Here is a 25,556-nt window from a genome sequence, read left to right on the forward strand (position 1 = left end):
TGTTAACTGTTCTGTATCATTAGATGTACCACTGACATTCACAGTCAGTTGGCCATGTGTGTAGAAAGTATTTTAAGTGAAGAAAAGCATTCTCAAAGTGACTTACAGGAAAATATTTAAGCCAGATTTGCCAATACGCTTGAGTGTGGTTCCTTTGGAAAGCGCCCACGTTCAGATGTTCCCATAAGAAAGACACAGAGCAACATTGAGACAAAAAGGCTTTGGTGCCTGGTTCCCAAGTACACCACTCACGTTCTAGCTAAGGACCAGTGCTGTGTAACGGTGGGTTTTTTTGGTACATTTGACACTAGTTGAAACAATATCCCCCCCCCCCCACAATGCTACATTGTCATAACCATTTTACAAAATCAGTCATTGGATTTAAGGGGAAAAAACTATTTAGAAAACTATCAACATGCAAAACATCTGAATGCAAGGTGTGCTGTCAGTGAGTGGTTCCCGAAGCTCTGAACCTCGCTAGTCTACACATCCTGTGAGCTCCTGCTTTGGCCAGTACTGTAGACGACTTGGTCATGCAAAATGCTTTTCTGAATGCAAGGTACACGGTCAGTTTGTCGTTAACTGAAGGTTTGAACCAGATGTTCAACAAGGACCCGTTATCACCAGTATTTTACAAGGTGAGTAAGAAGAGTGAGTGCAGTGTACTTCATTTTCTGCCTGATCCAGGGTAAGAGACAGGGTTCATTCATCATGCTGCCCTTTCTGATAAAATACTGTACTCGCCCACGTATGGTTTTAGAATTCTAACAGAAGCCAAGAAATAGTTTTAAATTACACTTTTCCACAGTGGCCAAAGCGAAGCTGAACATAGTACTGAACTGAATATTCCTCAAGGCCAGACTTAATCCTAGATTCTATATTTATTTGACAGAGAGAGTGAGAGAATGGGCGTGCCAGGGCCTCCAGCTACTGCAAATGAACCCCAGATGCATGCGTCCCTTGTGCATCTGGCTAACGTGGGTCCTGGGGAATTGACCCTGGTTCCTTTGGCTTTGCAGGCAAACGCCTTAACCTCTAAGCCATCCCTCCAGCCCCCATCCTAGGTTTTAAAATGGACATTCATTCCTAAAATGGTGGCAGGGATATCTAGGGACACTGTTGAATAAATTCTTAAACTCATCAGCAGTGAGCACAGGCATTGTGTTATAATTTAAAATCTGAGACTTTCATTGTTACGCAAATTTCCATGAACACTTACTTTCATTTCTAAAACACAACAGGATAGGAGGAGGCCTTTTAGCAATAAAAATTCTATTTTTATCATTTTGAGTTGGGGTCTCACCCTTTATTCCAGGTTGGCCTTGAACTTCCAGTGATCCTTCTGCCTCACTCTCCCTAGAGCTGGATGAGCATACACCACCATGCTCAGCTTCATTTTTTTAATGGGTTAAAAGTCCTTAGCATTCCAGAAGCACTCCTACCCACTATCCATCATATCCATGTGCTCGCCCGATTCTGAATTAGAGAATTGGTGACTAGACTCTGGAAATCCAAACTCGGGTCATGCTTGTGTGATAATGCTTTGTCCAAGTGAGCCACCTGCCAAGCCCTAGATGCTTGCTGTTGAGGTATTACACCCAAATCTTTGCCCCCAGGGACTTGGGGTTCAGTATGCTGTATGTCATAATGTGTAAAACTTGAGTCATTGCACAGCTGCCCAAAACAAGGCCTCTCCTGAAGTGGGGATGTCCTTGCTGACAGCAAGAACTTATTGACTAGGGCTTTATGATTGACACAAACCATAGGGTAGTTGTGTTTTAAAAGAGAATATGTGCTTTTAAAATATTCTTGCCAGAGTCGGGCGTGGTGGCGCACGCCTTTAATCCCAGCACTCAGGAGGCAGAGGTAGAAGGGTCGCCGTGAGTTTAAGGCCACCATGAGACTCCATAGTGAATTTCAGGTCAGCCTGGGCCAGAGTGAGACCCTACCTAGGAAAAACCAAAAAAATAATAAGAAAAAAAATTTTGCCAGCTGGGTGTGGTGGCATACACCTTTAATCCCAGCACTAGCGAGACAGATAAAATCAATGAGTTTAAGGCTAGCCTGGGACTACAGAGTTGTCTGGGCTAGTGTGAGACCATACCTCAAAAAAAAAAAAAAAAAAAAGAGCAGCCAGCATGGTGGCACACGCCTTTAATCCCAGCACTAGGGAGGCAGAGGTAGGAGGATTGGTGTGAGTTCAAGGCCACCCTGAGACTACACAGTGAATTCCAGGTCAGCCTGAGCCAGAGTGAGACCCTACCTCGAAAAGCCTTAAAAAAAAAAATCTTCCCAGAAATGGACATGATGGTGCATACTTAATCTCAGCTAAAGCCATAGCAAGACCCTGACTTAAAAAAGAATCTCAGAAACTTTTTTTTTTTGATAGGATATAGTTTCTATCAAACTGCTAAGGCACATTATATGTTATTTCAGGAAATCTGTTACAGCAGAATTACACAGCTGAATTCCAAGTGCGAGTCAACCAATGTATTTAGCAATTGGAACCCCTGTCAGTCACAAGAAAGCACCTCAACCAACCAGGTACCTGGGTGGTGATGAGAGGCTCTGTCAGCTTGATGCTGTGTGCAGTGACCCACACGTGTTAATAGTCGCTAGCCTTCAGCTGTCCTCAGAATTGTAGGGGAATTGCTTTAAATTCTGTTCTACACAGACTATATGGACATGAAAGTAAATGCCATTTTTAAGTATTTGGAGGGACCAGAGAGATGGCTCAGTAGTTAAAAGCACTTGCTCGCAAAGCCTGATGGCCCAGGCCCAATTCCCTAATATCCATGTAAAGCCAGATGCACAAAGCGCTGTGTGTGTCTGAAGTTTATTTGCAGTGGCAGGAGGCCCCAGTTTACCATTTCTTTCCCTCCTTTGTTTCAAATTAATAAGTATAAAACAATATTGAGATCATCGAGTTGTTCTGGCATGAAATTTGCCTAAGTACTAGCACAATAACATGAAAGCATAAGAGATATGTGCATGTCTGTGTGTGTTGACACATAAAAATGCTTTCTCAGGTTAGAGATGGCTCACCAGTTAAAGGTGTGTGCTTGCAAAGTGTGGCTGCCCAGGTTCAAATCCCCAGTACCCACATAAAGCCAGATGTACAAAGGGGCCCATGTGTCTTGAATTCATTTGCAGTGGCAGGAGGCCCTGGCACACTCATACTCACTCTGTCTGCTTCTCTGTAACTCCCAAATAACTTAAAATTTTAAAGTGCCTTCTATTTTGAACAGGAGTTTGGGAAGAATGACGTAACTATTAGAATACTTGGCACATTTCCACTCATCTGAGTTTGGAGATGATAGTGTTCCTCTATAATATGGCTTATTTCTGGCTGGGATAGAGCAGTCTGGGATGTGACTCAGTGGTAGAGTGCTTGCCTAACAGTATGTGCAAGGCCCCAGGTTTGATCCCCAGTACTACCAAAAATTTTAAAAGTAGCCATTTGTGGTGGCGCACGCAAGTAGACTTGTTAATTCAAAACAGCTGCTCTTTATGATGTAAGTAGTTCACAGATATTAATAGAGAGCCTATAGAAATCATAACCAAATATGACTTATGTTCTCACCTGCCATGCGCAATATCCTATTTTGGCTTTGAATCCTGTATTGTGATTTGCCTCCATTTTATCCTTTCTAAAATCAACAGATTGTAATCCACATAACATATGCCAATTTCACCAGAGCAGATACATGTCTGAACACATTCACATACAGAAACGAAAACTCACACGGGCAACCTGGGAGTGGGTGGGTTACAATGACTTAGCACAGAAGCTGCTAAACAGTCACCGCTTACTGAAGACAACGCCTTCACGCACACGAGAATAACCCGTGACTTCAGCGCCGACACTGCCGTGCTCAGTCAGTGCATGGGAAGGCTCCTCACTCCAATGCGCACCATGGACATGCGGAAGGGCTGCTTGGGTTTGTTCTCTGGGGCCTTTGAGAAAACACTTCTGGGATTTTTTTTTGTATTTTTTTGCCTTAAAGTAGAGATCTAGCCATTCTTTGATGTATAGTTACTTAGTGCTAAATAGAAATACTATAGAAAAAGCAGGGTTTCGATGTAGGATGTTAAGAATTACGAGGACTGGGGGTGTCGCTGGCTAAGAGCAGTCGCCTAGCATGCACACAGCCCTAGACTGATGGTTGCACCAACCAGAGTTTTTACATGAAATGGAGAAAGCCACCTGGTTATGAATCAATGGTTAAACTTCACACCTTGCAAAAATATTAATGCTTGGATGGTATTTTTTAATCGACATGTGACCTCCGGAGAATACAAGGAAGGTCTTCCGATGCAGGCACAAACCTGCTCCACGAAACTCCTGAAATACAAGCACCCTCTCTGAACAGAGCATGAAGTGAACAGAGAGATTCAATTGTTTAGAGGGCTGCTCAAAATGTCAAGTTTCACAGCCAGCCTTTTAGAATACCAAGAATTGTATGCTAATATCTACTCAAAAAAAAAAAAAAAAACAAAAAAAACTTGAGCCATGCTTGGTGAGTGAGGTAAGAGGGTCATCGTGAGTCGGCGGCCAGGCTGGGCTGTAGAGAGAGCTCCAGGTCTGCCTGGCCTAAAGTAAGACCCTGCCTCAAAAAGCCTTACTCATTTATATACGTGTGCACTTTGCTACTGCAAACAAACTAGATACGTGCGTCCCTTTTTTAGTGTCTGTTTTTTCCATGGACACTAGGGAAATGAACCCAGGACAGAAAGAATTGTAAGCAAGTCCCTTTAACTACTGAAACATCACCATCGCCTGCTAGTATCGGCTTTCCCTTAATGAAATGAAATTTCTTAGGTGTGTCCCAAATGTCCATGTGAAATGTCTACCTGGTGGCCGTCACATCACCTATCTCCTCAGAGGACTAAGTGAGCTCTGACATGGACTACCAGCAAGGTAATGAATGCAGGAGCGGCCCTGGCCACCTGGCTCTTCCATGACAACACTATTCTTCCCCCAAGGTGGGGTCCCACTCTAGCCCCAGCTGACCCGGAACTCGTTCTATAGTCACAGGCTGGCCTCGAACTCAGTGATCCTCCCACCTCTGCCTTCTGAGTGCTGGGATTTAAAGCCTGTACTACCACGCCCTGCTAAAATATGACCCTTTTTTTTTTTTTTTTTTTTTTTTTTGGTTTTCGAGGTAGGGTCTCTAGCCCAGGCTGACCTGGAATTCACTATGGAGTCTCAGGGTGGCCTCGAACTCACAGCAATCCTCCCACCTCTGCCTCCTGAGTGCTGGGATTAAAGGCGTGCGCCACCACGCCCGACATGACATTTCTTATATACAGTTCCCAACACAGTCCTTAACAAAACCAACATGAGGACCATCAGCAGCAAAGTGTACATTCCATTCCATGCAGGGAAATAACTGCTTAGCAGAAGCAAACTTCATAGGTTTTGTTGACCCAGCGCTTCAGATTAAGACGCCGGTCATCTGATCTCAGCGGGTGCTTTGCCTTGATGGTTGTTTCTTTCTCACCATTTTTTTTTTTTTGTAGTTTATTGAAAGCTGCTTTTGTATATAATTGCAATAGAAAAATCTTCATCTGCAAAGTAGATTTTTTTTTTTTTCACAGCTATAGGCTGTAGCGTTGATTTCCCCAGATTTCAGTGGAGAATGGAAAATATGCACCGACACCTTTAATTCCAGATTCTGAGAAAACTGTCCCAAGAGCCTGTAGCCACAGCCATGCCATCATCGGTTACACCCAAGCAGCTGACCCGGTTGTCATGACCAGCAAGAACACCTGAAAGGAAAGAGTTTTAGAGCTGAAGAGCATGTATACTCAGGGGCTGGGGAGATAGCCCTGTGGGGAACAGCGCAAGCTGGGAGAGCAAGAGGCCCTCCGCTTGACCCCCAGCACGCACGTGAACATGCTGAAGAAAGGTGACCCAGCACCCAGGGGGGCGGAGTGGGGACAGGAAGACTGCTATGACTCCTTGGTCAGCCAGCCTAGCCGAAAAATGGGGGTGAGGCTTCCAGGTTCAGTGAGAGACTCTCAAGTAAATAAGGTGGAAGAGCCACAGAGGGAACACCCAAAGTCTTCCTCCACATGCAGCACACGCACACACCCACATCACGCCTGTGCCACATGCACACACTCCTCCCGCACATGCACACACCAAAGGCAGAAAAAAGAAAAAATAGGTATAGTAAGATCTAGAAGGGTATTTAGTAAACTGCTGGTGTCTTTAGAGAGGCTGAGGTCGTTTAAGTGGACACGTGTAAAATACCACGTGTACTTGCATTTTTTATAGGAAATCCATTTGTGATTTTCATTTTAATTTTTAGAGAAACATCTTATTATTATACATTTTTATACCAGGTAAACAGACGTAAACATTTATTCTGCTTTTGTTGTTTGTTTTGTTTTGTCTTTTGTTTTTCAAGGTAGTGTTTCACTCTGGTCCAGGCTGACCTGGAATTCACTATGTGGTCTCAGGGTGGCCTTGAACTCAGAGCAATCCTCCTACCTCAGCCTCCCAAGTGCTGGGATTAAAGGTGTGTGCCACCACGTCTAGCTTTTTTTGTTGTTGTTGTCCGTTTATTTTTATTTATTTATTTGAGAGCAACAGACAGAGAAAAAGGCAGAGAGAGAGAGAGAGAATGAACACACCAGGGCTTCCAGCCACTGCAAACGAACTCCAGATGTGTGTGCCCCCTTGTGCATCTGGCTAACGTGGGTCCTGGGGAATCAAGCCTCACACTGGGGTCCTTAGGCTTCACAGGCAAGTGCTTAACCACTAAGCCATCTCTCCAGCCCACGTCTAGCTTTTATTCCACATTTCTAAGAAGTTTGTGCTATTCTGGTTGTACTGCTGAGCCATCATGATCCTTTCAACAAAACATTTTAGAGCTGGAGAGATGGCTCTTTGGGTAAAGGTGCTTGCTTGCAAAGCATCATGACTTGGGTTTGGTTCCCCAGTACCCACATAAAGACAGATGCAAAAAGTGGTGCATGCATCTAGAGACTGTTTGCAGTGGTTAGAGGCCTTGGTATGCCCATAATTCAGAGTCTCTCCCTCTCTGCTTGCAAATATTTTATTTAAAATTGGGTACCATAAAGAGACAAACAAAAAGGGAAGCAAAAATGAAAACTGAAACTCACAAGTTGAATGGAAACATGAGCATGTCCCCCAGAACATAAAAAAAGTAAAACAATGTAATTTTCTCCCCGCCCCCCTCCGCCAGGTAGGGTCTTGCTCTAGCCCAGGCTGACCTAGAATTCACTATGTAGTCCCAGGCTGTTCTCAAACTCATACCAATCCTCCTACCTCTGCCTCCTGAGTGCTGGGATTAAAGGCGTGTGCCACCATGCCTGGCATGAATTTTTTTTTTTTTTAAGTGAAAGGGCACTGCAGGAGGTCTAACAGCATGACGGAAGAAGCAATCCCCTAGGGCCCCCAAGTGCCCCACTTCTTCTCAGTATATGGCTGATACTCAGCACAGTAGAGGGAAATGGATCCACGGAAAGATAAAAACGGGGCTTCCTAGGACTCAGAACCCAAGTGTACGCACCTGCGCGGTCTCCTTTCAGGGTGTCCCACACATTGCAATTGAAGTCGTCGTAACCGGCCAGCAGCAGGCGCCCACTTTTGGAGAAGGCAACGGAAGTGATTCCACAGATTATGTTGTCGTGAGAATACATCAGTAACTCCTGGTCTGCCCGGAGGTCAAAGAGCCGGCAAGTGGCATCGTCAGAGCCGGTGGCAAAGGCATACCCATTGGGGAAAAACTAGAAGAAAAATAACCAACACCGTCCGTATTCTCAAGAATCACAGGAGGCAGCGTCACGAGACATAAGGCAGACCTAGTCTAGAAGTCCAGCCGTGCTACTTACCCCCAACAAGATTTCACCAGGTAGCCCAGGCGAGTTTAGAACCCACAATGCTGCTTCCGTCTGCAGAGTGCCGAGATTACAGGTGTGTACCACCCCATCCGCCCTAAGGTCCTGAATATTCTGCACAGAGGGCTGGGGAAGGAGCTGGGTGCCTTAAAGCACTGTTTGAATACGCTAGGCTTTCGTTTTAGTACTTGAGTTAGGTGGACCACCAGCTGGCCTAAGCCCCTGCAAGCTCATGTGTTTGAACACTTGGCCCCCAGGTTTAAGAGGTGGAGCCTTGCTGCAGAAAGAGGGTCACTGGGGGCGGGCCTGGAGCTTTGATGGCCTGCTTCCTGACTGTTACATCACTTACTAAATTCTTGGCAACAACCTTTTTTCTTCTTCTACATGTCGGGGTTTGGCCCTCATGCATGCTTGGCAAGTGCTGTACCACTGAGCCACAGCCCCTCGTCCCGGAGCTTTAAAGGCAGTTATTTGAGCCCAGCACGATCTAAGTGTATGCCTTTAACCCAAGCACTCAGCAGGCAGATATCGGAGGATAACTGAGTTCAAGGCAAACCTGGTATACAGAGTGAATTCCAGATCAACCTGGGCTAGAGAGACCCTATCAAAAAAAGAAGAAAAAGTCACTTGCCGGGCATGGTGGCACGTCTTTAATCCCAGAACCCGGCAGGCAGAGGTAGGAGGATCACCATGAATTCAAGGCCACCCTGAGACCACATAGTGAATTTTAAGTCAGCCTGGGCTAGAGTGAGACCCTACCTCAAAAAACCACAAAAAAAACCCACAAAAATATTTCTAGTTATTAAATACAAATACCTAGCAGTAATGTTTTATATCATCTTCATAAAGATCAGCACCTTTTTGGGGACAAATTCATTCTTATTTTATAGTTCTTATTGCTGTTCTTGGTAGGACTTTTTTCCTTTCTAGAAAACTATTGCTGGTATAAGAAAGTTATTCTTTATTGTTTGTTGTCTTTTCTTGAGATGGTCTCACTATGTAACTCAGGATGGTATGGAACTCATTCAGTAGCCCATGCTGGCCTCAAATTTGTAGTGATCCTCCTGCCTCTGCTGCCCAAGTGCTGGGATCATAGGTATGCACCATCACACCCAGCCTTCTTTTTTTTTTTTTTAAGTTTGAGGATGGCCTGTATTACAGAGTTTAAGGTCAGTCTGGGCTACAAAGCAAGATTTTTGTCTCAAAAAAAAAAGGGAAAGAAAAATTAAAAAGTACTTAACAGAAAATATCTGTTCCTAATACCATAAGATTTCTCTCCATTTACAAATATTTAAAAGTTTTATACATTATTAGTAGATTTCTCAATGTAATAAATTATTTTTTTCAATTTTAATTTTATATAAGTTATAACAGGCTATTCTCTTTTATCCCCTTGTCCCAGCTCCTGTTACCCTGGAGGCTCTCCTCAGTGGGGTTATGGTATTCACTGTGGGGTCATGAAGGCCTCAGTCAATTCTTGTGGGGTAGCAGATACCCAGCCTTCTTATGGTTTTGTTTTGTTTTTAATCATTTCATTTTAAAAGGAACCTTCAGTATGCAGCACTATCTTATAACAATGGTACTTACATCTTTGTGTTTTTTTTCAAGGAAGGGTTTCACTCTAGCCTAGACTGACCTGGAATTCACTAAGTAGTCTCAGGGTGACCTTGAACTCACTGCAGGCTTTCTACCTCTGCCTCTGTGATTAACAGCAAGCTCCACCATGCCTGGCTACAATGGTACTTATATCTTGCCCCCTCCAAAAACAACAACAAACACCTATAGTAATTGATTTAATAAAAAAATGTGCCCCTGCCTAGCAAACATGAGGCTCTGGGTTTAAATCTTAGCAACACAAAACCCCACGTTTCAGAAGATGGAGGGAAAACATTTGAGAAGAATTCGACACTCTTCTGATTTTTAAAGCTTAGGAACTTAAGAGCACACTCTCAAGCTGGTGAAAACGGCAGGGCAAGAGATGGACATGAGCTGGAGAGCTGCTCAGTGGATAAGGTACCCGGGTTCAGCTCCCAGCACCCCTGTGGAGAGGCCGAGTGGGGCGAATCATAGCTGTCATGCCAGCAGTGGGCGGCAGAGACGGGAGGACCCCTGCAACTTGCTGCCAAATTGGTGACTTCTGGGGTCAGTGAACACAATGAAGAAGCAGTAGAGGCCACCTGAAGCTGACCTCTGGTCTTCCCATGTACATGTACACATACACGTGTGCCCACATACGTATGAGCACACGCATGCACACACTAGACATGGGTTTGTTTGCTCTGAAACTTCTTCATTCTAACTGTGCCGGGAACAAAGCATTTTCTTGAATGTCTACAAAAATGCCATAATAATGACTTTCACCAAACGTGGTGGTGTACACCTTTAACAACAGCACTGGGTGGGGGGCTGAGGTGTGGGGGGTCACTGTGGGTTCAAGGCTAGCCTAAGCTACAGTGAGACCCTGCTTCAAAAAAAATTTTTTTAAGGCTTCCAACATGTAAATAAAAATAAAATAAAAAATAAAAATAAAAAGATTTTTTTCTGCCAAAATATTTTCTTGTAGAATGAGAATGCCTTTGGCACCTGACTTACATGGGTACATTTAACTGGCTCATGTGGCATACCACATTACCCAAAACATCTCCCCTCAGTTTTCCCCAATGGATAATCTCTTAGATTTTTATTTAAAATGGTTTGTGTGTGTGTGGTTTTTTGAGGTAGCATTTCACTCTAGCCCAGGCTGACTTGGAATTCACCACTTAGTCTCAGGGTGACCTCAAACTCATGGCATCCTCCTACCTCTGCCTCCTGAGTGCTGGGGTTAAAGGCGTGCGCCACCACACCCGGCTCAAAATGTCACTGTTTTACTTTATCCCCCCAACGCACAACTAATTCATCCTCCTATATATACTGAGTACTTGTTATCTGCTTAATCTACTTGTGGTTACTTCATTGAATTTTAAAGACGTAAGCAGCACATTATGCCATTTCCTGATCATCTAGTAAGTACTTTCATAGCGCGTTCCCACTGCTCCTTAATGTGGGCAGTGGTGTCCCCACATGAAAGGCTTGCTGACCTCACAGCTGCTGAATGGGGTGCTGGCTCACTCCGCCTTCAGCTAACCCCCATGGCTAGCCTCCTCCTTCCTCAGTGGCCTCCCCGACCACTCCTTGGGCCTCAGAGACACTGGACCTTTTCCCCATCTGAACACACTGCAAATGTCCACTAGCTACTCAAGACAGCCTATTGTTTTCATTTTGGAAATAAGACTTATTTCATCTGAAAATAAAGACCAACAGGGCTGGGGAAATGGCTCAGCGGTTAAGGCTCTTGCCTGAAAAGCCTAGAGGACCCTGGTCCATTCCTCAATACCCATGTAATGCCAGATGCACAAAGTGGCCCATGCATCTGCAGTTTGTTTACAGTGACTAGAGGGTGCACCCCTTCTCTCTCCTTACAAATAAATTAAAAAAATTTTTAAATAAAAAATAAAGCTGGGCGTGGTGGCACACACCTTTAATCCCAGCACTTGGGAAGCAGAAGTAGGAGAATCACCATGAGTTTGAGGCCACCCCGAGACTTCATAGTGAATTCCAGGTCAGTCTGAGCTAGAGAGGGACCCTAGCTCAAAAAAAATAAAATAAACTTAAAAAACAAAGACCTACACCTATGCGTTAAGTTTTAAAAATCAAACGCTATTATTTGAGGATTCAGTGATATAAGTATGCATTACTAATAAGAATCTTTGGCTGTAATCTGTTAGACTCATGCACCGTGTTCAGCACTTTAGACACAAAGTACATCTTTAGAGATGCTATCCCCTTACAGTGACGGCGTTGATGTCTGAGACGTGACCCGTGAAGGACTGTCTGCACATTCCATCTCGAACATCCCACAGTTTGGAAGACGCATCGCAAGCCCCAGAAACGAAGGTCCGTGCGTCGGGACCCAGGGAGAGGCTCATCACATCCCCAGAGTGTCCTGTGAAGGTGGTGGTTGGCTGTGCAGTTTCAATGTCCCACAAAGCACTGGAATTCAAATGGAATAAAAATACATCAGCAGCTGGGCGTCGTTAATCCCAGCACTCGGGAGGCCGAGGTAGGAGGATCGCTGAGAGCTCGAGGCCACCCTGAGACTACATAGTGAGTTCCAGGTCAGCCTGAGCCAGAGAGTGAGACCCTACCTCGGAAAACAGACAAACAAAGCAACAACAACAACAACAAACACCATTAACTCTGGAATGAACTTACCAAGTTGTGTCTCCTGAGCTGGTTATGATTTGGCTGTCATCTATGAAGCGGCAGCAAGACAAATAGCCTGAGGCACAGACAGCAGCAAGGTCAGGTGGTCTTGATCAGGGACTCAGGATCCACATGTTACGTTTAACAAACATAAAGCCCGGGCAGTGAGCATGTGTCAGGATGATGTAAGGACTTGCTCTCAAACACCTCCAACTCCATATTGTCTGCAGATAAGTTTTGCCACATTCTGCTGCGGTACTTAATACCGCAGCGATACCAGGCACTCTGAAAGTTACAATACTGGGTCACCTACTGGGGTGCCCACCAGCCATATACGGCAGAGGACAGCTATGTATACGGTGTGATTTACTGCAAACACTGAGAGGTTTGGTTTGTAACTTGATTGAACAGTTGTGTGTGTGTGCATGTCAGGGTCTCTTGGCCCTGCAAAAGGAATGCCCATCCAGTTGTAGGTGGGTTGCTGGGGACTAAAACCCAGACTGACAGGCTTTCTAGGCAAGTGCTTTTAATGGCCAGGCTATCTACACATTCCCAACTTTCAAAAGCAAAGGATATGAGGGGGCTGGAGGGATGGCTTAGCAGTTAAGGTGTTTGCCTGCAAAGCCAAAGGACCCAGGTTTGATTCCCTAGGACCCATGTTAGCCAGATACACAAGGGGGCACATGCATCTGGAGTTCATTTGCAGTGTGGCTAAAGGCCCTGGCAGGCAAGCCCATTCTCTCTCTCTCTTTCTCTGTCAAATAAATAAATGAAAACAAAATATTAAAAAGAAAAGGACCTGAGGGGCCTGGAATATGGTTCCATACGCTGAAGAAATGGCTAGCATGATGGCAGTCCAGGCTCAGTCCCCAGCACCAGAATCCAATGGTAAAGGAATGACATGGTGATCACTGGGTGCCAGTTCAGAAAGTGACCATCTTGTAAGTCACAGCAGTCTGCACTCTCCTCCAGTTAGCCCTCTTGCTCTAGCTAGCAGAGCGGTTCGTCGCGGGCAGGAGGGAGGTTGGGGGGTAGAGGCGCGGCTCACCTGTGTGGCCCGGCAGCTCCCGGCTCACCCGCACGTTGCCCTCTCTGGTCTTCAGGTTGTATATTGAGCAGATGTTGTCTAAGCCCCCGCAGGCGACGTAGTTCCCGGAGGGAGCGTACGCACAAGTCATCACCCAGGAGGATCTCAGCGGGATGGCATGCATCTATCACATCAATGGCACAGAGGCACTCGTTACTGAGGGAAAGCTGCAGATATGGCTGCTGGGCTTCTGAACCTATCTATAACGAAGCAAGTATTACCCCAAATCAAGCACGTCAAAGGAAAAGGAGCCAGGTGAAAGGCTGAATGCTTGCAGCATCCGTTGTTCCCATTGGAATAATTAAAAATGAAAATATGATATGCACAGGTAACACCTTTCTCTGTATTACCAAGACACTTGGATTGAAGAAGTGTTTATTTCTTATTTTAAAATTATTCTATTTGCAACCAGGTGTGGTGGCGCATGCCTTTAATCCCAGCACTAGGAAGGCAGAGGTAGGAGGATCGCCGTGAGTTCAAGGCCACCCTGAGATGACATAGTGAATTCCAGGTCAGCCTAAGCTAGAGTTAGAGTGAGACCCTACCTCGAAAAACAAACAAACATAATTATCTACTTGCATGTGCACGTGCACGTGACAGTGTCTCTTGCCACTGCAAGTGAATGTCTGTCTGACTTTATGTGGGTGGCTGGAGAGTTGAACCGGGGCCAGTACACTTTCCAAACAGCAGCTTCAACCACTGAGCCATCTCCTCAGCTCCAAGTACTTGTTTTTAGGAATGATTCTTTTAAGGGAAGCTAGGCTATTAGGCTGCTTTAGTGCTAGGATACACATTTGAAAAATTGGGTGTAAGAATAAGAATTTTAGTAAAATTCTTTTTTTTTTTTTAAGTAGCTGATGGGAGGAAAGGTTATTTATTTAGTTATTTATTTGAGAGAGGGAAAGAGGCTGAGAGACAGAGAGAATGGGTGCACCAGGACTTCCAGCCACTGCAAATGAACTCCAGATGCATGTGCCCCCTTGTGCATCTGGCTTATGTGGGTCTTGGGGAATTGAACCAAGGTACTTTGGCTTTGCAGGCAAGTTCCTTGACTAAGCCATCTCTCCAGCCCTTTGGTAAAATTCTTTTTTTTTTTTGTAGCCACTGAGCCATCTCTCTGGCACCTTACTGGTAAAATTCTTTATTTGTGCAATAGTGTTCAGTAGAAGAACACTATTTCCTCCAACATAGTGCTCAACCACCACCAAGTAGCTGCCAAGTGCTAGAGCCTATTAGGATGGCGCTTCCAAGAAGAGTTGGCGGTACCATCCTATTATCAGGCACAATTCTGGAATCTCACTGGGACAGTGATGAGAGTCTCACTGGTCCAGTCACAACTGTCTGGCACCCTCTGACCAAGCACCAGGGCTGGGCAGATCAGCTGGAAAGATGGACAGTGCTTGAGAACACCAAGGCAAACTGATCTATCTATTCAGGGTACTGATATATCTAGACAGAGTATCAATATATCCTGTGGTTACTACTAGTATTTTAAAGATTTATTTTTATTTATTTATTCATTCATTAGAGTGAGAGGGAAGAAAGAGTGAGAGAATGGGTGCACCTGGGCCTCCAGCCACTGTAAATGAACTCCAGGTGCATGTGCCACCATGTGCATCTGGCTTACACGGGACCTGGAGAATCAAACCTGGGTCCTTAGGCTTTGCAGGCAAGTGCCTTAGCCACTAAGCCATCTCTCCAGCCCTTTACTAATATTTTAAAAGCACAATTTTGGAGTATTTTTATTTTAAGGAAACTAAGTTTGAAAAAGATGTGCCCAATCCCAATTGATAAACAGAAACTGTTGTATTACAAACTGATCTTAGGTAGCTTTAGTTTCAATCAGTGTGGTTCAGTGGTTGAGCCCTTGTCTACTATGAGCATAACCCTAGGTTTGAGCCCCTGCAATGCAGGAAAAAAATAAAGATAGAAAATATTACTTATTTTACAAAATTCTACCTTCAAATATTTAACCAAAATATTTGTAATGTCAGGATAAAAATATTTGACTTGTGAAAGTATCCCTAAAGTACTTTCTACTATGACTCAACAATTTATTGTTTTATTGTATATTTATTTATTATTTTATGTTTCCAAGGTAGGGTCTCACTCTAGCCCAAGCTGACCTGGTACTCACTCTATAGTCCCAGGAAGGCCTTGAACTCACAAGGATTCTCCTACCTCTACCTGCAGAATGCTGAGATTTAAGGCATGCACCACTGTGTCCAGCCTCAACAATTTTAGCTGTTCAGAGAGAATCTAGTCTTTCACCCTGGGAGCTCTCAACAAGGCCAATCTATATTATTTTCAAAGTCCTTCAGAGACTGGACTATGGAAATGCCTTAAAAGCAGTGTCATATTCAGCCTACTACCACTAGAATCAACTTCGCAGAGTTATTTCACATTAGGAAACAGGAAAATTTTAAATTTGCATGCATGCACACAATCCTCTTCTAAAATTCAAATAATATGAGATTCCTATGAACACAGTAAACAATATTCCTGTGGTTTGTACCTAGAAATAGAAAAGGGCTAAGTAGAGCCGGGCGTGGTGGCGCATGCCTTTAATCTCAGCACTCGGGAGGCAGAGGTAGGAGGGCTGCCGTGAGTTCGAGGCCACCCTGAGACTCCAGAGTGAATTCCAGGTCAGCCTGGGATACAGTGAAAAAAAAAAAAAAAAAAAGAAAAGGGCAAAATATTAAAAGCAGGCCCTAAATCCAAAGAAATGGCCTGGACTGAGGGGACTAAATTCATCTCAGAGGTCAGGCAAAGTCTGAGCACACAAGTACAATAGTGGCTCACAGCCAGGGTGGGGAACCAACTGCTCTTGATTCGGCTAACTGATCCCCTCAGTGGTAGGGGACCCATAGCTGGAGCTGGGAAACAAGTCAGAACCACATCCAAACATAAGCCCACTCTCCATTATCAAGCTACCATCAATCATGGGCTACAAGAGGGCCTACACCTATTAAATTCTCTATAAAAAAAAGTAAGGGTTATCTCATTTGTCCTGGTGCTAACTTACTCTCCATTGGAGAATCTGTTTCTCTTTTTCAGATAGATGTAGAGCCTAAGGAGAGAGCCACCCCATCATACCTCAAAAGGGCCCCGGCTGAAACTAAGAAAAATTGGCGAAATAAGCAAGGGTGCTGTTTTCCTGGTGAACCGGGTCTCCTGACCACCGGAGAAAAAACACACTGAGTCAGGAGTCTTTTCGATGCAGAAACTCGCAGAAAAAACCTTGCAGAAAAAAACTCGCTTTATTACTCTGAGCAGTTGTCTATATCATGTTGGGGACAAAGGCGGGGACTTTAGGATGCGGGAAGAGGTAAGGGCCAATAGTAAACTTTAACTATTGAAATGGAAGTGGCAGGCCAGAAGCCATTAGGCGTCTTGCTGAGTCCCAGCTGGCCAGAGACAGGTCGCCAAACTTTACCTAGACTCAGGAAGTTCCACGAGGCCTCACGCCTGGGCCTTTCACAGCCCAACACATATACATGCCATGGCATGCATGGAACTACACATACGCAGATTCAGACACACATACATAGACACAAACACACAGACACACTCACACACAGACACATGAATAGAAAAGAATACAAGAAAGTAGTTAGCAAGATTATTTACAGAATGATAAAAAATAACTCTACCTTATTGGTCGTATAGCTATCCCAAATGATTAACTTTCCATCTTGTGAAGCACTGACTAGTAGCCTGGAGGAGAAAATACAAAAATAATTTGACAGAGAGAAAAAAAAAGGAGCTTAAATTAGTTAAGCACTGCTTTAATGCATGACACTTCAAAAGAGAAAAATATAAAATACAGCTTTTCAAATAAAACTTTGATACCAAAAATGATCTTCCAGATTTTTTAAGACATGCTTTATGCCAAAATCTCTGAATATAAATCATAGAATTTAGCAAGTGACTGAAAGTTTCTCTGTGATTTAATTATTTTTCCTGGTGAAAGCATTTTAGTTATTACTAAAGGTTTTGGGAAGTATTACCAGAGTGGTTTTGTGTTGACCAATTCACTTTAACTAGAGTACATTCATGCCTAATACCCACTTGCATTCAATCCAAGCCACTGCTGCGGGTACCGTGGGTACACAGCCCCTGCTCTGCTGTCTGGTGAGATGGACATTTGCATATGCTTATAATAAGCATGCAAGGTGTCAGGATAAGAATGGTATGACAATATCACAATGGGTAAAAAAGTAATGCATTAAAGGTAAATACCCTGAAAAAATGAACTTTGAAGCTGGGCGTGGTGGGGCACGCCTTTAATCCCAGCACTCCGGGAAGCAGAGGTAGGAGGATGGCTGTGAGTTCAAGGCCGCCCTAAGACTACATAGTGAATTCCAGGTCAGCCTGAGCTAGAGTGAAACTCTACCTCGAAAAACCAGAAAAAAAAAAAGAGAGAGAGAGAGAACTGACAGCTGAAAATAAAGTGCATCTTAGGAGGCTAACCAGGACCCCTGACAGACCCAAGGATTCAGGGGGTTGCAAGAACTTAAGCCCATTAAGTGTTCAGATTGTGAGAAATGGGTAAATTAATTTGAGAAAGAGACTGGGGGCTGGGAGTGTTGCCCAGTGGGTAGAGTGCTTGCCCACGATGCTCAAAACCAAGTTCTGTCCCCAGTGCCATGTAAACCAGGTATAGTGATACACACCTGTAATCTCAGCCCTTGGAAGGTAGAGGCAGGAGGATTAGAAGTTCAAGGTAATCCTCAGTTAGATAGTAAGTTTAACATTATCTTAAGCTTCATGAGCCCTTATTAAAAGGAAGTAGGGGGCTGGAGAAATGCTCACTGGTTAAGGCACTTGCCTGAAAAGCCAAGGGACCCAGGTTCAATTTCCCAAGACCCATGTAAACCAGATGCACAAGGTGGCACATGCTTCTGGAGTTTGTCTGCAGTAGCTGGAAGCTCTGGCATTCCCATTCTCTCTCTCTCTCTGCCTCTTTCTCTCTCTCTCAAATTAAAAAAAAAAAGGGGGGGAGGGAGGGAGGGAGGGAGGAAAAAATGGACTGGGCCTGGCATGGTGGTGCACGTCTTTAAGCCCAGCACTTGGGTGGCAAATATAGGAGGATCACTGTGAGTTCAAGGCCACCCTGAGACTCCATAGTGAATTCTGGCCTCTAGCCACAGCAAATGAACTTCAGATATATGTGCTGGCTTACATGGGCACTGGGGAATTGAACCTGGGTCCTTAGGCCTTACAGGCAAGTGTCTCAACTGTTAAGCCATCTCATCTCTCCAGCCCTTGAGCCACTTTTTAAAAAATCTAGCTTTATGTGTATGCTGGTGAATCAAACCCAGGCTGGCAAGCTTTGCAAGCAAGTGCCTTTAACCATTGAGTTGCCTCCCCAGTCCCTAAAAACTTTTCTCTCTCTCTCTCTTTTTTTTTGTTTTTTTGTTTTTTGTTTTTTGAGGTAGGATCTCACTGTAGCTAAGGCTGACCTGGAATTCATTATGTAGTCTCAGGGTGGCCTCACACTCACAGTGATCCTAACTCTGCCTCCCAAGTGAGTGCTGGGATTAAAGGTGTGAGCCACCACGTCCGGCTAAAAACATTTTTTAAAATTTTTTATTCATTTTTATTTATTTATATTGAGAGTGACTAAGAGAGAGGGAGAGAATGAATATGGGCGCGCCCTGGCTTCCAGCCACTGCAAACGAACTCCAGACGCACGCGCCCCCTTGTGCATCTGGCTAACGTGGGTCCTGGGGAATCGAGCCTCGAACCGGGGTCCTTAGGCTTCACAGGCAAGTGCTTAACCGCTAAGCCATCTCTCCAGCCCTAAAAATATTTTTAAATAAAACATTGGCCCTAGCTTTATGTCAGTTGTCAGTTATGTGATTTTATATATTCCCTCTTAAGACACATATATCCTATGTTATTGGGCTCAAGTAACCTGATTTATGTCTGAGAGTAAGAAATGGAGGAGACTCTCTCTACTTACAATACTGGTGTCTCCTGGAAGAACAGAATATTTCTATTAAAAATGTGCGAACATCACCGAATAGGATAAATTACTAAAGGAACAGACAGCCTCTGTGCTGGCTGGCAGGCAGGCAGGCTGCTGCCACCCACTGGAAAATGCAGGCTGCCCTGCCAGGGCGGAACACAGTGAATGCTGTGCCCCAACCCTCTGCAACTCAGGCGGGAGTGTGCCAGGTGTGGCCTGTGTCCTAAGCAGACACCCACACAAGCTGCTGTTTGTGTTGGGCTGGGGAAGGAAAATAGCTATTCGATCAAACTATTTTTGTCTTGTGTACTTCTATCCCTTGTAAAGTTAAGTAATAAATTACAGCAATATCCACTAGAAGTTCCTAACACGTATCTGCTTCTTAACTGATTTTTCTAGGTAAATATATAATAAACGCACCTTGGGGCCAGGTATAGTGTCACACACCTGTAATTCCAGCACTCAAAGGGTTGAGGCAGGATGATTTTAAGTTGAGGACAATCAGGGGGTACTTAGCAAGACACTGTCTCAAGATAAAGAAATAACCTTCCCATTCCCCCAACAAAAAAAATTAAACTGTTTTTGGCACATCAAAAACAAAATACTACACTACACTACATACCCCCCACCCTCTCTCTCTCTCTCTCTCTCTCCCCCTCTCTTTCAGGCTTGAGATCTAGCTCAGCAGAAAAGGTACATGCTAGTAAAGCCTGCTGGCCCAGGTTCAACTGCCATGTGCATAAATCCAGACACAAAAAGTAGTGCAACCACCTGGCATTTGTTGGCAGTGGCAAGAAACCCTGGTGTGCCCCCCCCCCACAACACAAATAAGTACATAATTTTTTTTTTTTTCAAGGTAGGGCCTCTCTCTAGCTCAGGCTGACCTGGAATTCACTAAGTAGTCTCAGGGTGGCCTCGAACTCTTGGTGATCCTTCTACCTCTCAAGGCATGTACCACCACGCCTGGCCATAAAAAAAATATTTTAAAACACAGTACATAACCAGGCATGGTGCGCACATCTTTAATCCCAGCATCGAGGATGCAGAGGTAGGAGGATTGCCGTGGATTCAAGGCCACTCTGAGACTATATATAATATATAATATTGTGTGTGTATATATATATATATATATATATATATATATGTATATATATATGTGTGTGTGTGTATATATATATAATTATATATTATATAATAAATATAATATAATATATATAATATTATATTATATATTATATAATATAATATTATATATATTATATATTAATAATATTCTATATATATATAATTCTAGGTCAGACTGGACTAGAGTGAGATCCTGCCTTGGAAAAACAAACAAAAAAATAGTATAGGCTAGAGGGATGACTCAGAGGTTAAGGCACTTGCTTACAAAGCTTAACAACACAAGTTCAATTCCCCAGTACCCATGTAAAGTCAGATGCACAAAGTGGCACGTGTATCTGGAGTTTGTTTACAGGGGCTTGGAGGCCCCTTGCACCCATTTTTTTTCCTCTTTCTCCTTGCAAATAAATAAAAATACAGTACACTGCTGCTTGACAAGCACAAAAGAATCCTCTCCTAAATTGTTTCTCCAGGTCACTTGATAATTAATGATTTACTGTTTTGTTTTGTTTTTTTGAAGTAGGGTCTCCCTCTAGCCCAGGCTGCTGACCTGGAATTCACTATGTGAGCTGGCCTCGAACTCACAGTAATCCTCCTACCTCTGACTCCTGAATGCTGGGATTAAAGGCGTGCATCACCATGCCTGGCAATAAAGATTTTTTAAAATATATTTTTATTTATTTATTTATTTGAGACAGAAAGAGGTAGAGAGAGAGGGAGAGAATGGAGGCGCCAGGGCCTCTAGCCACTGCAAACCAACTCCAGATGCATGCACCCCCTTGTGCAGCTAGCTTATGTGGGTCCTGCAGAATTGAACTGGGATCCTTAGGCTTCACAGGCAAACACCTTCACCGCTAAAGCCATCTCCAAAACTTGTTATTTTTTTTTTATTAATTTTATTTATTTATTTATTTGAGAGTGACAGACACAGAGAGAAAGACAGATAGAGGGACAGAGAGAATGGGCGCGCCAGGGCTACCAGCCTCTGCAAACGAACTCCAGATGCGTGCGCCCCCTTGTGCATCTGGCTAACGTGGGACCTGGGGAACCGAGCCTCGAACCGGGGTCCTTAGGCTTCACAGGCAAGCGCTTAACCGCTAAGCCATCTCTCCAGCCCCAAAATTTGTTATTTTTAATCTTTTTTTTTTAAATGATTTACTTATTTGCAAGCAGGGAGATAGGAAAGAGGTAGAATGCCACTGCAAACAAACTCCTGATGCATGTGCCACTTTGTGCATCTGGCTTTACGTGGGTACTGGGGAATGAACCTAGGTCTTTAGGCTTTGCAGGAAAGTGCCTTAACTACTGAGCCTTCTCTCCAGCCCAAGATTTTTTTTTTGAGATGCAAATTATTTTCCATTTCAAGCTTCTATAAAGGCTAGGGGGTAACTCAGTGGTCAAGTACTTGTGATCCTCAAATTGAAAGAAACTCTTTCTAAACTTCTGAAGTGTCACTGAGTCTTCTATGTTGTCTCAGGCTGGCCTTGAACTCACAGCATCAATGAGTATTCTAAGTGTAAGACAAGTGCCTATGCTGGATGCATTCTCTACAAGCACGTCATGAGTGAGGTTTGATTTTGAGCAAAGAACATGCTAATGATATTCTGTTTTTAATATTTTATTTTTATTTGACAGAGAAAGAGGGGGTGAAAGAGGGAGAAAATGGGCACACCAGGGCCTCCTGCCACTACAAACAAATTCCAGATGTGTGTGCCCCTTATGCATCTAGCTAACGTGGGTCCTGGGGACTCGAACCTGGCTCCTCTGGCTTTGCAGGCAAATGCCTTATAAGCGCTAAGCCATCCCTCCAGCCCAGCGATGATTCTTATTGACTGTGGACAGTCTGGAAAGACAGGCGCTCACCTTGAGTCCCGGCCCCAGTGCATGGCGTAGATCTTAGCGAGGTGGCCTCGCAGTGTGCGTCTCGTTCGCATCTGTATCCGTCCCACGGAGTCCATGTTCGAAGTAATCTTGGGAAAGTGGCAAGCATGTTACTCTTTGCCTTAGGAAGTTCTTCAAGAAGTAAAACTAGCAAGAGTTAGTAGACAGACAAAAGAGCAGACATGAAATTTACAGCACCCGAAGGTAGTTAAGTATAACTCCACAAGAATCATCGTTAAGATAAAAATACTGTTCCTGAAAACTACAATCAAATTAAAGTCATCCTATGTGCTGTATTACATGCAATAATGCTTTTTCAGACTATGACCTGAAAAGACCAGATACACTTCTAAATGCTAAGAAAAATTCAGAGCCGGGCATGGTGGCTACATGTCTTTAATCCTAGCACTTGGAAAGCAGAGGTAGAAGGATCGCCGTGAGTTCAAGGCCACCCTGAGACTACATAGTGAAATTCAGAACAGCCTGGGCCAGAGTGAGACCCTACCTCAAAAAAACAAAAACAAAAACAAAAACAAAAACAAAAATCAGCCGTTCTAGAAAACAGAAAAGATAGGCATTAAAGGGAACTGGGTTACAGTCATTGGAAAAGTGACTATAATTTATACAGCCCGTCATGTATTTTATAAAGAACTAGAAGAGAGGTGCTCAGGGCTCTCAGGGCAAAGCAGGGGCAAGTGTCTGAAGGAAATGAGCACCACTCCAACTTGATCTGCACAATGCACACACAACCAGTCTCCACACTATAGCCACACGCACGCGCACACTATGTCAAGAAGAAAAACTACAGCAGCCATAAGGAAAAATCTAAACGTACATGACCAAAGAATGAAACGTACACTTGTCTACAAGAAACCCAGTTTCATATGTATATAGCACAAAACATATTTCCTTCATAAAAGTAGTATTAATTAAATCAGTGAAACTTTCCTAAGAATTTTCAGAAAAAAAGCAGCTTAATCAGAGCATACTAGAAAGAATGAGCAACTATGTAAAATAAGCTTAAGCTAAACAATCACATGTATTTTTTAAAATTTATTTTATTTATTTGATATCTAAAGAGGCAGATAGAGAGAGAGAATGGGCATACCAGGGCCTTCAGACACTGCAAATGAACTCCAGATGCATGTGCCACTTTGTGCATCTGGCTTATGTGGGTCCTAGGAAATTAAACCTGGGTCCTTTGGCAGGCAAACACCTTAACCGCTAAGCCATCTCTCCAGCAGCCAATCATTATGTATTTTTGTGGTATTTACTTCCCCAAATACTTGTATCTTATCAGCTTTTTTTTTTTTTTTTGGTTTTTCAAGGTAGGGTCTCACTCTAGCCAAGGCTGACCTGGAATTTACTATGTAGTCTCAGGCTGGCCTCAATCTCACAGTGATCCTCCTACCTCTGCCTCCCAAGTGCTGGGATTAAAAGACTGGGTTACCGGTCCTTAACAGTTTATTTTTAAAAAGTACTCTCACTGTCTATGTGGCATTGACAAGTTAGGTAGCACTTTATGTACAGATTTTACTTATTTTCAATTAAGCAGTAATAAAAATAGTGTGAACATCAATTCTATCAGATTAGTTCTTGTGAACTGCTAAAATGAATTGGGCGGAAAAAAATATTTTACCTGAACAAGCGTTGTATCATTACAGGCTTTCCTAGCATCCTGAAGAAAAGAAAGACGATTACATACATTTAGGTGTGGAAAACTACAGATACATTGAAAAAAATTTTTATGTTGAAAAGATAGTTCTACAAATAATCCTTTATCACATAATCTTTATTTTTTTTATTTTACTTATTTATTTTTAATTTATTTGAGAGCGACAGACATAGAAAGACACATAGAGGGAGAGAGAGAGAATGGGCGCGCCACGGCCTCCAGCCACTGCAAATGAACTCCAGACGCGTGCGCCCCCTTGTGCATCTGGCTAACGTGGGACCTGGGGAACTGTGCCTCGAACCGGGGTCCTTAGGCTTCACAGGCAAGCGCTTAACCACTAAGCCATCTCTCCAGCCCTATTTTTTATTTTTCAAGGTAGGGTTTTGCTCTAGCCCAGGCTGACCTGGAATTCACTATGTAGTCAGGGTGGCCTCAAACTCACACAATTCTCCTACCTCTGCCTCTCAAATACTGAGATTAAAGGCATATACTACCACACCCGGTTTACATAATCTTTATTTTACAAATATTTTGAAATAAAGTTCATATAGCATAAAATTAATCATTTTAGTTGTAAAATTCAGTGATTTTTCAGTATATTCAGATGAGTTGTACAAAAGTCACTACTGGGCTGGAGAGATGGTTCAGTGACTAAGGGACTTAACCTGCAAAGCCTAAAGACCCAGGTTTGATTCACCAGTACCCATGTGACCCAGATGCACAAGGTGGCACACGTGTCTGGAGTTTGTCTGCAGTGGCTGGAGGCCCTGGTGTGCCCATTCTCTCTCTCTATCTACCTCTTCCTTACTCTCTCTCTCAAATAAATAATTTTTTTAAATCCCTATTGGACTGGAGAGATGACTTAGAGGTTAAAGCACTTGCCTGCAAAGCCAAAGGACCCAAGTCTGATTCCCCAAGACCTAAATAAGCCAGATGTACAAGGTAACACATGTGTCTGGAGTTGTTTGCAGTAGCTGGATGCCCTAGCACACCCATTCATTCTCTCTCTCTCTCTCTATTTATTATATTATTATGTAAAAATAAAATATTAGCTGGGTGTGGTGGTGTATGTCTTTAATCCCAGCACTTGAGAGGCAGAAGTAGGAGGATCACCATGAGTTCGAGGCCACCCTGAGATTACATAGTGAATTCCAGGTCAGCCTGAGCTACAGCGAGACCCTACCTCGAAAAAACCAAAACAGAACAACAAAAAAAATAACTCGGGAGGCAGAGGTAGGAGGATCACCGTGAGTTTAAGGCTTCCTTGAGACTCCATAGTGAATTCCAGGTTAGTCTGAACTAGACTGAGACCCTACCTCGGAAAACAAAAACAAAAACAAAAAAACAAAATATTGTTTTAAAAATATCACTGCTATCCAATGCTAGAACATGTTCACCCCCACAAAAAAAAAAATTCAACCCATCCTGATTCCCTTTCTTTCTATCCTTCAGTAATCAGTAACTGACTTTCTGTATGGACTTGCCTGGTCTGAGGCATTTCGTATTTGTTGAATCATGTACTCTGTGGTCATTTGTGCCTGGCTCCTCTTTAGTATGCTGTGAAGGTTTAGCATGGCATAGCAAAAGCAGTGTGGGCTTCCTTGTTAGGGATGATTAATATTCTGTCATATGAATATACAACATTTTGTTTATCCATTAATTAAAACTGATGGACAGGAGTTGTTTCTGCTTTTTGCTTATGA

At 43.6% G+C, this 25,556-nt stretch overlaps 1 protein-coding gene across 1 annotated transcript in view; it reads right to left on the reverse strand.

The window, feature by feature from the left end:
• Window positions 1-5,538: 5,538 nt before the first annotated feature.
• Window positions 5,539-25,556, reverse strand: part of Gnb4 (G protein subunit beta 4) — a 50,091-nt gene continuing 30,073 nt past the window's right edge. The window contains exons 3-10 of the mRNA XM_045161696.1: window positions 23,818-23,856; window positions 22,161-22,267; window positions 16,855-16,918; window positions 13,163-13,325; window positions 12,124-12,190; window positions 11,700-11,901; window positions 7,545-7,761; window positions 5,539-5,772 (exon numbers count right to left, since the gene is read on the reverse strand). Of these exons, the coding sequence (XP_045017631.1) occupies window positions 5,666-5,772; window positions 7,545-7,761; window positions 11,700-11,901; window positions 12,124-12,190; window positions 13,163-13,325; window positions 16,855-16,918; window positions 22,161-22,267; window positions 23,818-23,856 (966 nt within the window). The 3' untranslated portion in view covers window positions 5,539-5,665. The remainder of the gene's footprint in view (window positions 5,773-7,544; window positions 7,762-11,699; window positions 11,902-12,123; window positions 12,191-13,162; window positions 13,326-16,854; window positions 16,919-22,160; window positions 22,268-23,817; window positions 23,857-25,556) is intronic.

The sequence above is a fragment of the Jaculus jaculus genome, chromosome 11, assembly GCF_020740685.1.
Source record: "Jaculus jaculus isolate mJacJac1 chromosome 11, mJacJac1.mat.Y.cur, whole genome shotgun sequence".
NCBI lineage: Eukaryota > Metazoa > Chordata > Mammalia > Rodentia > Dipodidae > Jaculus > Jaculus jaculus.